Consider the following 16,476-nt stretch of genomic DNA (forward strand, 5'->3'; position numbering starts at 1 on the left):
TCAGATTTTAGCCAAGGATGTTTCAATAAACGTTCATTGGGTACATGATTTAAAAAATTATTTTAATTTCAAAGATGTTGCATGTTTTTGTAAGGAAAGGGTCTAAGTGACTATGTCTTACTTTGTATGTACCTTGGGGATCCACTGAAGCCAAAGGGCAGCCATGTGGCAGCCATGACCTTTCTGTTAAAGTGATAAATCTAAATAGTTTCACCACATTTAAGAGTCAGAGCTTGCAAAGGGAAAGCAAGTGCCCCACAATCCAACTCTGATCGCCTCCTCTATCTGAAGGACATACTGCACTTAACTTGAGATAAATACATTTTTGCAAGAATATTTTTGAATCAGTTCCTCTATAATATAATTGACATTGTTTGATAAAACTCTTGTATGTAATGCTTGTTTTTCATCATCATTACAAAAGTGGAAAACCAATTAAAGAGAGCTATCTCAAGGTCCAATCCTGCTACCTGGGAGTTTAGGTTCTTGGTTCCTTGCAGGAATGGGCCTTTGTGCGTAACTCTCTTCTGAGGATCCCCGTCTTATCTATTCCAAGTTTTCATTGCTATCTCTGCCCAGTACCTCAAGTTCTCTTTCCAGCATGTTGTTTATTCTGTCAGATTTTCAGTTTCCAAGGAAGCTTCCCACTGTATTCTGGCACATTGGCAGTCACTGCTGTACCATCTGTATGGGATAAAGTTCTGTACAAACTGGACCTTGTAACACTGTTACTGAATTCCAAAAGCAGTTCTTTTAGAAACAGAGACACTGTGTAATGTGCCAACAGCATGTATTTCTTCTCATTTATAGAGTGTAGGGAAGGGAGACTCTAATTAAAATACCAGTGTGTATGGTGCATGGGTCCCAAATGTTACACCCCAAACTGTTGCTCCATTAAGAATAATGGCACTAATCACAGGAGTCGAATCACACAGGTTTATAATGTTTGTAAGTGCCTGATTTTAGTGACTAAAGAACATGCATGTATTGGAAGTTCATTATATATTTGACAAGTGGCCAGGCCCATCGACTGGGAGTGGGGCAAAGGGAGTAACTTTCCCAGGGTCCAGCAATTCTAAAGGGCCCAGTGCTTCTTGGTGTTGCCGCTGCTACTGTGCCAACAGTGGCACGTAGAGCCCTGAGCCCTTTAAACTGCCACTGGAGTGCCATGTGGTGTGCTCCGGATGGCTTGAAGGCCGGGGAAGGGTGTGGTGTGCCAAGAACTGGCAACCCCTGGCCCTGCCCTTTCAACCCAAAGCCACATGCCTTTCTGGAGCATGAAGCCCTACCACACACTTTTTGCCCAGGGACCTGGCATGGCTGTCGGCTCCCTTGGAAGTGGCATATGGGTATGCAGTTACAGACTGTATAAAATGCATATGCTCAAGGGGCAAAATTAAGGTGGCATATTCAACCTAAACTTTATCTACCTTTGAGTATATAACTGTTCAAGCTTCAGTGACAATGCTTGCATCAGTAGGGGCCACTCAGGGGAGTAACAGTCTGAACACTTAGCAGCTAATCAGGCCATGTTGCAATTGATGGAAGTTTTGTCATTCACAGCAATAGGAGCTATAGCGGAGTCTTACTCCTTAGGTTTCTGGTTTTTCTTCAACATGACTTCTCCTTATTTTGGGATAAAAATAAATAAAACGGTGAAGCTCAAATTTTGAATATTGATTATCCAACCAAAGTTGGATGTGAAATTTTAAATGTATTGGGCAGAATTATAACTGGTCAACCTTTCTTGGTTGAAAACTCTTTTTGTTGAAAAATGGCCTTTTCTTTAAATGAACATTTTCACAGGTTGAATTTTTCTCATTTTTTGATTGAAAACCTGGATTCCCTCCTCCCCCCAGAAAATGGTGAAAAAGAATGTTTTCTTTTGCGTAAAAAGATTTCTAGCATTTAGGATTAATGATGATCAGAACTGTTACGTACAAAATGAAGGATTCCCTCCCCACTTCTCCACACAGTGTATTCTGTATGGTGTATGTGGAGAAAAGAGCTGTGTGGCTTGTTTGGGTTTGGGGATTTGTTGGTGGGGGGGTTGTATGTCGGGGGAGTTGTTCTGCCTTTCTCAGAAGCATCAGGGACGGCCACATTTGAAGACAGGATATTGAGTGGGTAGATGGGCCAGGGCTTTGAGTTGGCACTGAGGATTCCCTTTCCTTTGTAGTTGGCTGGCTGGTTCTTGCTCACATGCTCAAGGTCTATCTGTTGTCATATGTGGAGATTGTGAAGGAATTTCTCCCCAGGTTCGATTGTAAGAGACCTTGTGTGGGGATTGCCTTCCATTTCTCTATGCTGCATAGGAGTTATTTGCCAGGATTATTTGCATATATATTTCAATTAATAATTCTCTGCCTTTGCAGGGGCCTTGGTACACCTCAATTCCTTCCATTCCCTCCCAGTGACAAATAGTAGTCTAGTCTTCTGTAGGCAGTAATACTTTGGTATAATTTAAGTTTCTGGGTTTGGTTGGAAATGTTGGTGGCCTGTGATAGGAAATTAGACCATATGGTCTGGTGGTTCCTTGTGGCCTTAAAACTCTATGACATGATTAAGGCTGAAGCATTTGAGATTAGTGTTGTCATAGCTTTCAGTTTTTATGCACTGAAAGCTGTCATGAGTTATAATTTTCTAACTTATTCAGCAACATTTATTTAACCAGACATATTTCTTTTTTATAAGACACAAGATGTTAGTGCTTAAGTTAGTCTCAGTTCCAGGTGGCTGAAAATGAACAACATCAAGTTAAAGAGAAGCAGGTGTTTCACTTATGTATTATTTTGTGTACTACAGGTTGGATATCCCTAGTCCAGCTCCCTCGGGATCAGACCGGTCCCAGACTAGGTTGTTTTCTGGACCAGAGAAGGTCAGGGAGGGGGGTGCTAGTCTCTCCACTGGGCTCCTCTCCCCTGCTACCTGGCATCACTGCTCTTGATCCCACGGCTGTGGCAGTCCTGTGGGCTCTGCCACCCCATGAGCTCTGCAGGTCCACAGCTGGCCTGTCAGTGCTAGCAGCCCCACAAGCTGTCAGCTTTGCAACGCTCCCACCCAACCCCTGGCCCAGCGTCTCCCCCGTCCCCAGACTCTAGCAGCACTACTGGCTTCCCAGCCTGCTGTGACTTCTGCTGTACCCAACCTCAGCCTGCGGGGTCTGTGTCCCCAATGGCTTCCCAGGACAGCTGGATGCAGGCTTTGGTGCCCCATGGGCTCTGCTACTACCGCTGACCTGGCTCTGCTCCCAGCTCCCAGCAACCTCTGGACCACAGATATTGCCAGACCAGAGAGTCCTGGACCACAGAGGTTCAAACTGTATTGCATAAAAGTGTTGGTCCCTTTAACTAATTATCATCACTTGGGGATTGTTAATTCATAGTATTTTTACCTTTCACTTCTGCTTTATAGAGAAATGGTCAATGCATGGTTTGCTGAGAGAGTTCATACCATCCCGATCTGCAAGGAAGGAACTAAAAACCACAGTGAAGATTGCTCTTGTCCTGCTCATCTGACTGCTCGAGCTGAGAGCCCCAACCCTGGGACACCAGCAAGGAAAATCTCTGCTTCTGAATTTGATAGACCTCTAAGACCCATCATTGTCAAGGACGCTGTTGGAACTGTGAGTTTTCTCTCTGACTCTGGAAAAAAGGAGCAGATGCCTCTGCAATCTCCAAGGATTGGGACTGATGCAGGGGATCAGTGCTCACGGCTCTTAGAACTAGTGAAAGATATTTCCAGCCACTTGGATGTCACAGCCCTTTGCCACAAAATTTTCCTGCACATCCACGAGCTTATAGCTGCTGATCGTTATTCCCTTTTCCTGGTCTGTGAGGATAGCTCCAATGAGAAGTTTCTTGTCAGCAGGCTCTTCGATGTTGCAGAAGGCTCCACCTTGGAAGAAGCTTCAAACAACTGCATTCGCTTGGAATGGAACAAGGGGATTGTGGGACATGTAGCAGCTTTTGGCCAGCCTTTGAACATCAAGAATGCATACGAGGTAAATATGGAAATTTTATGTAAGTAAAAAAAAGGCCAGATCCTCACCCACTTCAGTGGAGCCAGATGGATTTACACTAACTGTGGATCTGACCTTCAGTATCTCTGTGTAAAATAGATGCACATTTGGCTACATATAATGTTTGAGGAATGGACATTTGAGGGTAAAGGTTAAGTTTTCATCATGGCCTTAACAGGGTTTCCATTCTTCCCATCTTAATTTGGAGTTGCAATTCAGGTCACTTAAAAATGTATGATTTTGATTATACTAAGAAATGTGGTATATATACAGGCAGTCCCCGACTTACGCGGATCCGACTTATGTCCACTTACGAACGGGGCTCTCTCGCCCCGGAGCTCATAGGCAGCGGTCAGCCACCTCGACCTCCGGGGCGAGAAAAGCTGCTCCCGGTGCCCCTGATCTGCTGGGGACCGTCTCCAGCAGACCAGAGGCATCGGGAGCAAAGCCGCAGCCCCGGCAGGTTTGCTCGCGGTGCCTCTGGTCTGCTGGAGACGGTCCCCAGCAGACCAGGGGCACCACGAGCAAACCCGCAGCCACGGCGGGTTCCCGCGCTTCTGAGGCTTTGCTCTGGCAAAGCCTCAGAAGCACGGGGACCCCGCCACAGCTGCGGGTTTGCTCCCGGTGCCCGTAGTCTGCTGGGGACCGTCTCCAGCAAACCAGGGGCACCGGGAGCAAAGCGGTCCGGCGCCAGAGCAAAGCCTCAGAGGCGAGGCACCCACGCTGCCGCTTTGCTCCCTGTGTCCCTGGTCTGCTGGGGGGAGGGGGGCGCAGCTAGTGTGCCCCCCCCAGCAGACCAGGCTTTTGTTGTGGACCCTGGGGCAGAGCAGCTGGGGCGCTGCTGGTTGGTCCCGCAGCGCCGCTCTGGGCACTACTGGACCCACCCGGCAGCACCCAGCTGCTCTGCCCCAGGCGTCCTGATTCAGCCGCTGCTGGTCAGTTTCAGCAGCGGCTGAATCAGGACTCCTGGGGCAGAGCAGCTGGGGTGCTGCTGGGTTGGTCCAGTAGCGCCGAGGAGCGGTGCTACTGGAGCAACCCAGCAGCACCCCAGCTGCTCTGCCCCAGACGTCCCCAAGTCAGCCGTTGCTGAAACTGACCAGCGCTGACTACAGGAAGCCTGAGGCACAGTTGCTCTGCCCCAGGCTTCCTGGAATCAGCCGCTGATCAGTTTCAGCAGCAGCTGACTTGGGGTTCTTAAGTTGAATCTGTATGTAAGTCAGAACTGGCGGTCAGTTTCAGCAGCGGCTGAATCTGGACGCCAGTTCCCACTTACATACAGATTCAACTTAAGAACAAACCTACAGTCCCTATCTTGTACGTAACCCGGGGACTGCCTGTATATCAAAATGGGGTAAATTATGGGGGCGAATAATTGTTTGCATTAAAAAAAAATAATTATAGTACGATATGTGAAAATCTGTTTCTAAGAATTATATAAACTCTAAGGGCATGTCTACACAGCATCATTATTTCGGAATCTCTGGGTTAGGCTAAAAGGGGAAAAAACAAGGGTCTACTACAGGCCACCTAGCCAGGTGGAAGAGGTGGATGAGGCTTTTTTAAACAACTAACAAAATCATCCAAAGCGCAGGATTTGGTGGTGATAGGGGACTTCAGCTATCCGGACATATGTTGGGAAACTAACACAGTGGGACACAAACTATCCAATAAGTTCTTGGACTGAATTGAAGACAACTTTTTATTTCAGAAGGTTGAAAAAGCTACTGAGGAGAAGCTGTTCTAGATTTGATTTTAACAAAAAGGGAGGAGCTGGCTGAGAATTTGAAAGTGGAAGGCAGCTTGGGTGAAAGTGATCATGAAATGGTAGAGTTCATGATTCTAAGGAATGGTAGGCGGGAGAACAGCAAAATAAAGAAGACAATGGATTTCAAGAAGGCGGATGTTATCAAACTCAGAGTTGGTAGGTAAGATCCCAGGAAAGCAAGACTAAGAGGAAAAACAACGGAAGACGGCAGTTCTTCAGAGACATAATTAAGGGCACAAGAGAATAATTTCACTGCATAGAAAAGATAGGAAATACAGCAAGGGACCACTCTGGCTTAACCAGGAGATCGTGAATGACCTAAGTATCAAAAAAGGACTCCTAGAAAAGTAGAAACTAGGTCAAATCACAATGGATGAAAATAAAAAAATAACACAAGTATGTAGGGGCATAGAGATTCATGTAGAGTTAATGATTCTAAGGAATTGTAGAAGGGAGAACAGCAAAATAGAGACAACGGATTTCAGGAAGGCATATTTTGGTAAGCTCAAAGAGCTGATAGATAAGGTCCCATGGGAAGCAAGACTAGGGGGAAAAACAACTGAAGAGAGTTGGCAGTTTTTCAAAGGGACATTATTAAGGGCCCAAAAGCAAGCTATTGCGCTGCGTAGAGAAGATAGAAAGTATGGCAAAAGATCGCCTTAGCTTAATCAGGAGATCTTGCATGATCTAACAATAAAAAAAGGAGTCATATAAAAAGTGGAAACTAGGACAAATCACGAAGGATGAATATAAGCAAACAATACAGGTATGCAGAGGCAAGATTAGAAAGGCAAAGGCATAAAACGAGCTCAAAACTAGCCACAGACATAAAAGGAAACAAGAAGACATTCTATAAATATACTAGAAGCAAGAGGAAGACCAATGACAGGGTAGGCCCACTGCTCAGTGAGGAGGAAGAAATAATAACAGGAAACTTGGAAATGGCAGAGATGCTTAATGACTTCTTTGTTTCGGTCTTCACCAAGAAGTCCGATGATGAAGGAATGCCTAACATAGTGAATGCTAGTGGGAAGGGGATAGGTTTAGAAGATAAAATAAAAAATTAAATTAAAAATCACTTAGAAAAGTTAGATGTCTGCAAGTCACCAGGTCCTGATGAAATGCATCCTAGAATATTCAAGGAGCTGATAGAGGAGGTATCTGAGCCTTTAGCTATCATCTTTGGAAAATCATGGAAGATGGGAAAGATCCCAGAAGACTGGAAAAGGGTTAATATAGTGCCCATTTATAAAAAGGAAAATAAGAACAATCTAGGAAACTACAGACCAGTCAGTTTAACTTCTGTGCCAGAAAAGATAATGGAGCAAGTAATTAAGGAAATCATCTGCAAATAAGGTGATAGGTAACAGCCAGCATAGATTTGTAAAGAACAAATCATGTCAAGCCAATCTGATAGCTTTCTTTGATAGGATAACGAGTCTTGTGGATAAGGGAGAAGCGGTGGACGTGGTATACCTAGACTTTAGTAAGGCATTTGATATGGTCTCGCATGATATTCTTATCAATAAACTAGGCAAATGCAACTTAGATGGGGCTACCTTAAAGTGGTGCATAACTGTCTGGATAATCGTTATCAAAGAGTAGTAATTAACGGTTCACAATCCTGCTGGAAAGGCATAACAAGTAGGGTTCCGCATGGGTCTGTTTTGAGACCAGTTCTGTTAGATATTGGCATAGACAGTACGTTTATAAAGTTTGCAGATGATACAAAGCTGGGAGGGATTGCAACTGCTTTGGAGGAATGGGTCATAATTCAAAATGATCTGGCAAAACTGGAGAAATGGTCTGAGGTAAATAGAATGAAGTTTAATAAGGACAAATGTAAAGTACTCCACTTTGGAAGGAACAATCAGTCTCACACATACAGAATGGGAAGCAACTGTCTAGGAAGGAGTGTTGCAGAAAGGGATCTAGGGGTCATAGTGGACCACAAGCTAATTATGAGTCAACAGTGTGACACTGTTGCAAAAACACATCATTCTGGGATGCATTAATAGGAGTGTTGTGAGCAAGACACAATAAGTCATTCTTCCACTTTACTCTGCGCAGATTAGGTCTCACTTGGAGTATTGTGTCCAGTTCTGGGCACCACATCTCAAGAAAATATGGAGAATTTGGAGAAGGTCCAGAGAAGAGCAACGAGAATGATTTAAAGGTCTAGAGAACATGACCTATGAAGGAAGACTGAAAGAATTGGGCTCATTTAGTTTGGAAAGGCGAAGACTGAAAGGGGATACGATAGCGATTTTCAAGTCTAGATTAGATTTTCAATCTAAAAGGGTGTCATAAGGAGGAGGGAGAAGAATTGTTCTCCATGGCCTCTGATGATAGGACAGGAAGCAAGGGAGGTTTAGGAAATCTAAAAGGAAAAACTTCCTCACTGTCAGGGTGGTTAAACACTGGAATAAACTGCCTAGGGAGGTTGTGGAATCTCCATCACTGGAGATATTTAAGAGCAGGTTAGATAGACATCTATCAGGGATGGTCTAGAAGGTGCTTGGTCCTGCCACGAGGGCAGGGGACTGGACTTGATGACCTCTCAACATCCATTCTAGTTCTAGTGTTCTATGACAGTGCCTACTCCTCTATACTAAAAGCCATTATTTCGAAATAATGGCAAGCTGGAGGACTTCTTACTCTGACTCATGGTATCCCTCATTTCATGAGGAGTAAGGAAAGTCAAAGGAAGAGTGTTCTTTCTTCTATTTTCTTCTGTGTAGACAGCCCCCAAAGCCAAATTAAGCTATTTTGACTTAAGCTATGCAATTGATGTAGCTGAAGTTGCGTAGCTTAATTCGACTTTAGCCTTGCTGTGTAGATGTACCCGAAAGGTGCATAAATGAGCACAATGGGATTATACTGAGCAAAGGAAACTGTAGGTTGAATGTCAGGAAAAACTCCGTATTAACATATACATTGGACTGGGAAAAGTTTTCCAACTAGATATGTAAACCACCCGTTACTTTAATAATTTAAGCCTAGACTGGACAACCTGGAGTATATCTTGTAAGAAACAACCCTCCCTGATAAATAAAGCCCATTTTGTATATTCAAAGTTAGGGATAAGGGAAAAGTTCTCATGTGGAACAGATACTAGAATTTTTTACTTGCAAATTACTATTGCTAATTGGTCATCTAATCCTCCCTCCTGAGTGGATTTTTTGAAGTTGTGTGATATTTCTAAATAATGTTTTTCAGCAGCAATATTTGTAAGGGTGATATAGTCTGCTTTAATGGACATCATACATGAAGACTCTGATAGATCCAAATCCAGCAGATACGTAAATTCAGGCAGTCCCCGGGTTACGTACAACATAGGGACTGTAGGTTTGTTCTTAAGTTGAATCTATATGTAAGTCGGAACTGGCGTCCAGATTCAGCCGCTGCTGAAACTGACCACCAGTTCTGACTTACATACAGATTCAACTTAAGAACCCCAAGCGACCCCAAGTCAGCTGCTGCTGAAACTGATCAGCGGCTGATTCCAGGAAGCCTGGGGCAGAGCAACTCTGCCTCGGGCTTCCTGCACCGCTCCTCGGCGCTACTGGACCAACCCAGCAGCACCCCAGCTGCTCTGCCCCAGGCGTCCTGACTCAGCCGCTGCTGAAACTGACCAGCAGCGGCTGAATCAGGACGCCTGGGGCAGAGCAGCTGGGGTGCTGCTGGGTTGGTCCAGTAGTGTCCAAAGCGGCGCTGCAGGACCAACCGGCAGCACCCCAGCTGCTCTGCCCCAGGGTCCACAACAAAAGCCTGGTCTGCTGGGGGGGGGGGGCGCACTAGCTGTGCCCCCCCCCAGCAGACCAGGGACATGGGGAGCGAAGCCACAGCGGCAGTGGGGTGCCAGAGCAAAGCCTCAGAGGCGCGGGACCCCGCCGCGACTGCGGCTTCGCTCCCGGTGTCCCTGGTCTGCTGGAGATGGTCCCCAGCAGACCAGAGGCACCGGGAGCGAAGCCGCAGCAGAAAAGCTGCTCCCGGTGCCCCTGGTCTGCTGGAGACCGTCTCCAGCAGACCAGGGACACCGGGAGCGAAGCCGCAGCCGCGGGGGGTCCCGCGCCTCTGAGGCTTTGCCAGAGCAAAGCCTCAGAAGCGCGGGAACCCGCCACCGCTGTGGCTTTGCTCCCGGTGTCTCTGGTCTGCTGGGGACGGTCTCTAGCAGACCAGGGACACCGGGAGCGAAGCCGCAGCCGCGGAGGGGTCCCGCGCCTCTGAGGCTTTGCCAGAGCAAAGCCTCAGAAGTGCGGGACCCGCCGCTGCTGTGGCTTCGCTCCCGGTGCCCCTGGTCTGCTGGAGACGGTCTCCAGCAGACCAGGGGCACCGGGAGCAGCTTTTCTCGCCCCGGAGGTCGAGGTGGCGGAACACTGCCTGCGAGCTCCGGGGCGAGAAAGCCCCGTGAGTAAGTCGGGGACTGCCTGTATATGTTTTGCTTTAAGCACATGAGCTCTGTGGTTGTGTTCATGTACTTAAATGCTTTCCTATATCAGGCTCTTTATACTGAGTTTAAAACAGAATATTGGTGAATCCAAAATTTTCCTTTTTGAGAACATTTTGCCACACTTTGGTAAGAAAAAAAAGTAAAACTAGTGTTCCAGAATGATATACCATTTAAGAAAAAAGACAAACTCAACACAAACTCAAAATGAAAAGGAAAGAGAATATCATTCTACAATTTATACTTGGAATATTTTGACAGTCTCTGCTAATTCCCATTGTTCTGTATGTAAATAGAAGGGGAATGTTTTTTCGACCATGATACATAGTCGCAGACCTATAATATCAGTGAGTGTACACTTTAACGTAATTATGTTACCAAATGTGAAATTAGGATTAAGGCTGGGATTCAAAGGAGCTTCATTGAGTTGTAATGGGATTTGGCTGCCTAACTCCCTTGTACTCCTATGAAAATCCCAACCTAGGTCACTGTACCTTTTTGGCTATAGCAAAGATGTTTACATTACCAGTGGAGTCATTTTCAATGTTTCTGTCTTTTTGAGGTACTAATAGCTTTTTTATACATAGTACAAATCAGCTTTAATATGCAGGTTTTCTTTTTCTTCTGGCCACCTGCCCCATGCCTCACATTCAAGACCATTCTTCCTGCACAATAACTAGCCTAACACAAAGTTGTGTTGGCAGAGAAACCCAGCACCAAAAGCTCTTTTTTTTTAGTTCCCGTCCTAGTGCATATTCCTACAAATGCCGTAATGCTTAAAGATTGCCAGCTCCCTAATGGTCCAATTGCACTGAACGATTAATCAAATTAGTGGTGATAATTTGTTTTGTTTGTCAGTGACAATTTTTAGGTATCTGATGAATAAGTCTTATAGGAGCAACAGTCTGTTTTTAGAAAATGGTTATTTTTGCATTTAAGCTGCTTTCACTGAGATGGGTGAGAGCTGCAGGAAAGCATTGGGAGCCTGTCAGACTCCTCCTGTAAATACTTTTCAACACCGAAAAGAAAAAAGTACATTTCAGATGTTTTGGGTATATATTCCATAAAAACCCGTTCTCCAAATTTTTTCTCAGATGTTGTTCATTTCAACCCCAACATGGAAATTATTTTCTTATAAATAAAATGTACATAGTCATGCCTTTCTGTCTTTTCGTGTGTTTTGGAAATTTCCTCTGAGGACTAAAGATGTATAAAAAATGTTATGTGGGAATATGCCTGGCCAAACAGTTTTTCCTAAGCTGATTGCATTTTCTTATATTTGCATTTATCTAAAAGTGTTTATAATCCTCATAAGCAGTTTGTTTTGGACAGTCTTGCTAGAAATTCACTGTCAGTAATAACTTACATTTACATAGTCATTGGCTCATAATGGAAACATTGTGTGAGTAACAGTTAAGACAAATGCTGTAATTCCTCTATGGGCCTATAAACTGGGGAATTAAAAAAGACATTCTTTGTGTGAAGGATACTTAATTTCACTTTTTCCCTCCTACCAGGATCCCCGATTCAATGCAGAAGTTGACCAAATCACAGGGTACAAGACACAGAGTATTCTTTGTATGCCAATAAAGAACCACAGGGAAGAGGTAAGCTGCAGTATCTGGATCGTCTTATTCAGTAGTGTTTGTGACTGTTCATTTCTTTAAACTGTTTTCAGCTGTAAATCATTTCACAGTAGAGAAAAAAATTAAATGTTTTCTCTGTATATCATTCCATGAAGTGTAATTTTATCTTTTCTACTTCACTGATGTTGACCAGAGTTAAGAACAGCTTATACCTACCTATTTTTTTAAAAAAATGATGTTTCTATTTCCCATTACAAAAAGGATTCTGCTTTTCTTCTATACCAAAAACTCCAGAGTTCATTCAGTAAAATCTTTAGGAGTTTTGCATGTGGAAAAGAAACAGGAACAAGAGTAAAAATAAAAAAGAGATTTTTCCAAACTATTGTAGCATACATGATAAACAGGTATCTTTAAACACAAATAATACATGCCAGTAATGCCCAGTAACTTCAGACCTAATTACAGTCTGACTGATTGTTACATCCATTGAAATAAGTCACGAGAAAGAACTTTTTCCTGCAGAAACTTATGATTATCTTATTTTGAGTGAAAGATGATCCTCCTTTTCCCTCTTTTCTGAATTTAAGATGTTCCTCAAATGTTTTACTATGGTTTTTCACAATGCATACATATCTTATCTTTAAATGACACTTTTTAAGTCTTTACCACTATATAAAATAACCACGACATTCTACCAAACACCTTGCAAGTTTAAGTTACCAAGTGGAGGCTCCCTTTCATGGATCCAGGGCAACATTTTAAAAATTATGTACCTGATGTTAGTCACCTGTATTCACATTTTGATACCTAAATTAAAATGATGTGATTCAGAGAATTTGATCATCCCCTGCCCACATTAGCCCTAACTGATCTATACTAGAGTGCATGTGATTAGAATTAGGTCCTTAAGTTCTGTGCACAGCTCTCCCTTCCAATCCTATTGTCACTTTTCATAGCAATACTTCTTTATGGTCTGATCCTGCTACAACTAGAATCAAAGGAGTTTTGCCATGGACTTCAAAGCATGCTGGGTGGCAAGAGGAAATTCAAAAATGAGAAATTTAGTGAGGAATGACATCATACTGAAGACAAACATCATCACCCATCTGAGTATAGTAAGTTTGGCTTCCTTCTGACACTGGTGTAATTTAGGAGTGACTCCAATTAAAAACAGTGCAATTACACCAGTGTAGAATTAGTGTAAGTGAGCAGAAGATTGGGCTTGTTGTGTTTTTATGTTTTGCCAATAACTGGATGGCTGTGTCTACACTGGGCCACTTATTCCGGAAAATCAGCCGCTTTTCCGGAATAAACTGCGAGCTGTCTACACTGGCCCTTGAATTTCCGGAAAAGCAACGATGCTCTACTGTACAAAATCAGCCACTATTCCGGAAAAACTATTCTGTTCCCGCTCGGGCATAAGTCCTTATTCCGGAAAACTGTTTCGGAAAAGGGCCAGTGTAGACAGCCCAGTAGTCTTTTCCGGAAAAAAGCCCCGATCACGAAAATGGGCTCTTTTCCGGAAAAGCGCATCTACGTTGGCCACAGATGCTTTTCCGGAAAAGGTCTTTTCCGGAAAAGCAACCTGCCAATGTAGACACTCCTTTTCCGGAAAAACTGAAAACGGAATAGTATTCCGTTTCAAGCATTTCCGGAAATTCATGCCTGTGTAGACACAGCCGATGAGTTTCTTGAAGGTGGAAGGAATAAGACTCAGCCTCTTACTGTCCATGCTTTTCAGGATGTTGGCACAGCATAGACTGACCAACAATGCCCCAAAATTTTCAGTCAGGGATTTGTTGTCCATCAATTCTTCCTTTTTCAGCAGAGTTCACAGCTTATACTATTAAAAATTGCTGCAAAACCTGATTTGAAAATACCATTTCCCCTTCTTTCTAATCCTCTATTCTTCTGATCCTGTTTGGGGTGGGCGGGAGATATCAATCTCTCATACTTAACCCCAGTTCTCATGTTTACTTTGATGTATCTCATCCATTTGGTTCTGATTGTCCTGGCTGACCCAGTGATAAAATGTGGGATCTATCTCTTGCTTCTCCTCCATCTGACTTTCTTTCATTTTTTTTCACTGCTCCCGTCTCGTAAGGAACGTTTCAAATTTATAACCCACCATCTCACACTGATTATGCTGATGATACTGTTCTCCCAGTCAGACATTGCTCCCACTTCAAAGTGCCTCCCCGTGTCAGTTGGCTGTAGCTGCAGCTGGCCATGAGCCAATCAGTGAGCAAGCAGAACACTGTGTGCAGTGATGTCTGGCTGTGGAACAGTGATGGGTGTATGATTGATGCAAAATGAAGGGTCTATGTTTTGTCCAGGTCACTTGCTTTCTGTATGTGCATTGGAAAAACACAAGAATGCTCTAAGCCAAGAACTTGGAATCATAAATTCATGACAAAATTCAGCTGGACACAATATATGGGTGTGTCTTACTCTGGTCAGACACGAGAAAGAATTAAGTACATGTATCCTCTGCTCATATACACCAGCACAGACTTATTAGGCTGAATGAACCTGTAGTAGGCAATTTGCAGATCCTGAAAAAATTTTTAACTGGGTTTCTCCATGTAAGTGCAAGAGGAGTTCTAGGTGAAATAAAGCAGGCACTTTTTTATTATAAAAATAGAAAACAAACTAGGAAATTAACAAATTGGCAAAGGCTAAAGAGGGAGGATGGAAAGGATGTGTTACTCCTATGTATTGTAAACTGGAGGATCTAAACTATGGAATTTCTCTTAGAGCACTCTTTTGTTATTTTAAAGTCTCTTACCAGAATGTTCTCATCGCCCTAAGTGTAATGCTCTGCTGACACTTTTCTGGAATAAGATTTAATTCAGTGAGTCAACCCCTACATTATCATTGGCTTTCAGCTAGGTTTTTTTTTTAAAGCAACCCCACATACCAACAAAAAACTCACCATGGTTTCACCATGCCTCCCCAACCTAAAAAACAAAACACAGACCAAGCCTTTGCAATAATACTGTATCCAACAGCTAAGGAAAACCTGCCCTAATCCAGAATTTCACTGGTCAGAATCCAAATATATAGCCAAAAATGTCAGACACACATCTGAAAGTAAATACTTAGAAAGAGAAGCAGGTCTCTTCTCCTTAAAATTTAGCCCCTAGAAAATAAATATGATACATTTGTTGTTTTACATTTCTGTTATTTTTAAAGTTAAAAAGTCAGTGTTGGATTTGCAGAAATATCATGGTTAAATATCGAACCTTTGGACCATCTAGGGAATGAAGTAGAGTAGGGGGGTCTCAAACTGCCAGCTCATGAGCCATCCCCAGATTGTGCAATCTGACCTGGGACTCCTGGGGGCTGCCCCTTCCTGCTCTTGTTTTGCCCTCTCCCCCCATGGAATCTGGTCCCTGAGGGCACAGTTTTGGAGAGCGCCTGGTGCAGCATGGTTGCAGGAGCAGCGGGGAAGCGGAGCACAATGCAGTGGAGCTAGTGCACCATCCCTACAGCTCCTGACACCACGGGGAGTGCAGAGGATGTGACTACAGCCTTTGTCCCACACCAGCGCCTCCCCCCAATGATTCCTGAAGCTACATCCTCAGGTATGGGGTGCCATAGAGAGGAGAGGGTGGAGCAATGGCAGTAAGGGACACAGCTTGGGGCTATTAACGGACAAACCCCCATCTGCCTGCCAGGAGTCCAGGGCCAGATTGCACAATCGCTCCATCTGGGCATGGCCCGGGGTTGGGACTTTGAGACTCCTGAAGCAGAGATTAAAAATAGGCTCAGATTTTGTCTACACTTTCATGTGGAACCTGAGCTGAGGAGCCTTAACACCCAAAGAGGAGTAAGCTCTTCAAGAAGCAGATCCCACTGAGAAAGACTAATGAATCTGTTGTGGTTTTAACCAACCAACAGCACCAATATGCAAGAGCAAGAATCTCCTCCTGCAATGAGGAGTGAAGGTAGTTCGAATGAGGAGCTTTAATTCGAACTACCTAGCCCGTGCCGCGTGTAGCCGCGGGCAGGTAGTTCGAACTACGGGGCATTTAAAAATGGCGGCATCCGGGAACATGCAATTAAAGCCTGGGATATTTAAATCCCAGGCTTCATTTGCAAGTTCGAATGACTACATTAGCCACCCTAGTTCGAACTAGGGTTGCAGTGTAGACATACCCTTAGACACACAAAGAATGGAAGTAGATATGTTAATAACAAAAAGGAAACTTACAAAGCTTCTTTTCTACTTATTAATTGTTGCTGAAAGAGCCAATAGAAACTAGGCATATCAGGCCCATGATTGGATAGCACTGTTGTATGTACTCTTCATATTTACACAGTGCTAGCTCTGTTTGTGACAAGCTGTTTTCCCCATGAAGAATTACAGATGCAAGTTGGCTTCTCTTTAAGTAGGACTTGAAGGGATTTGAATCAAGTTCTGATATCTGCAGGCCACTGCTGCACAATCTCCCGTAACTAAATGGAGTCTCTGTCCCATCCTACACAAAAACATTGCCCCATAGTTTGCTTTGGCATTCCAGGATATGACATCTGATGCTTATAACTATTTAAAAAATCAAGAAGAAAGAAAAATGAGAAACTTGACTCTTACTCTACAAAGAGAAGAACAAAATGATCATGAGAGAATCTGTTTCAAACTATTTTTGTA

At 43.8% G+C, this 16,476-nt stretch overlaps 1 protein-coding gene across 6 annotated transcripts in view; it reads left to right on the top strand.

The window, feature by feature from the left end:
• PDE5A (phosphodiesterase 5A) overlaps nucleotides 1-16,476 on the top strand; it is a 102,357-nt gene that overhangs the window by 15,898 nt on the left and 69,983 nt on the right. For all 6 annotated transcript variants that reach the window (XR_016349478.1, XM_075929816.2, XM_075929817.2 and 3 more), the window contains exons 2-3: nucleotides 3,415-4,003; nucleotides 11,754-11,843. Coding sequence is in view for 5 of the 6 variants with exons in the window: in XM_075929816.2 (XP_075785931.1) it covers nucleotides 3,415-4,003; nucleotides 11,754-11,843 (679 nt within the window). In the remaining variant the exon portion in view is untranslated. The remainder of the gene's footprint in view (nucleotides 1-3,414; nucleotides 4,004-11,753; nucleotides 11,844-16,476) is intronic.

The sequence above is a fragment of the Pelodiscus sinensis genome, chromosome 4 (genome assembly GCF_052426305.1).
Source record: "Pelodiscus sinensis isolate ZL-2025 chromosome 4, ASM5242630v1, whole genome shotgun sequence".
NCBI lineage: Eukaryota > Metazoa > Chordata > Testudines > Trionychidae > Pelodiscus > Pelodiscus sinensis.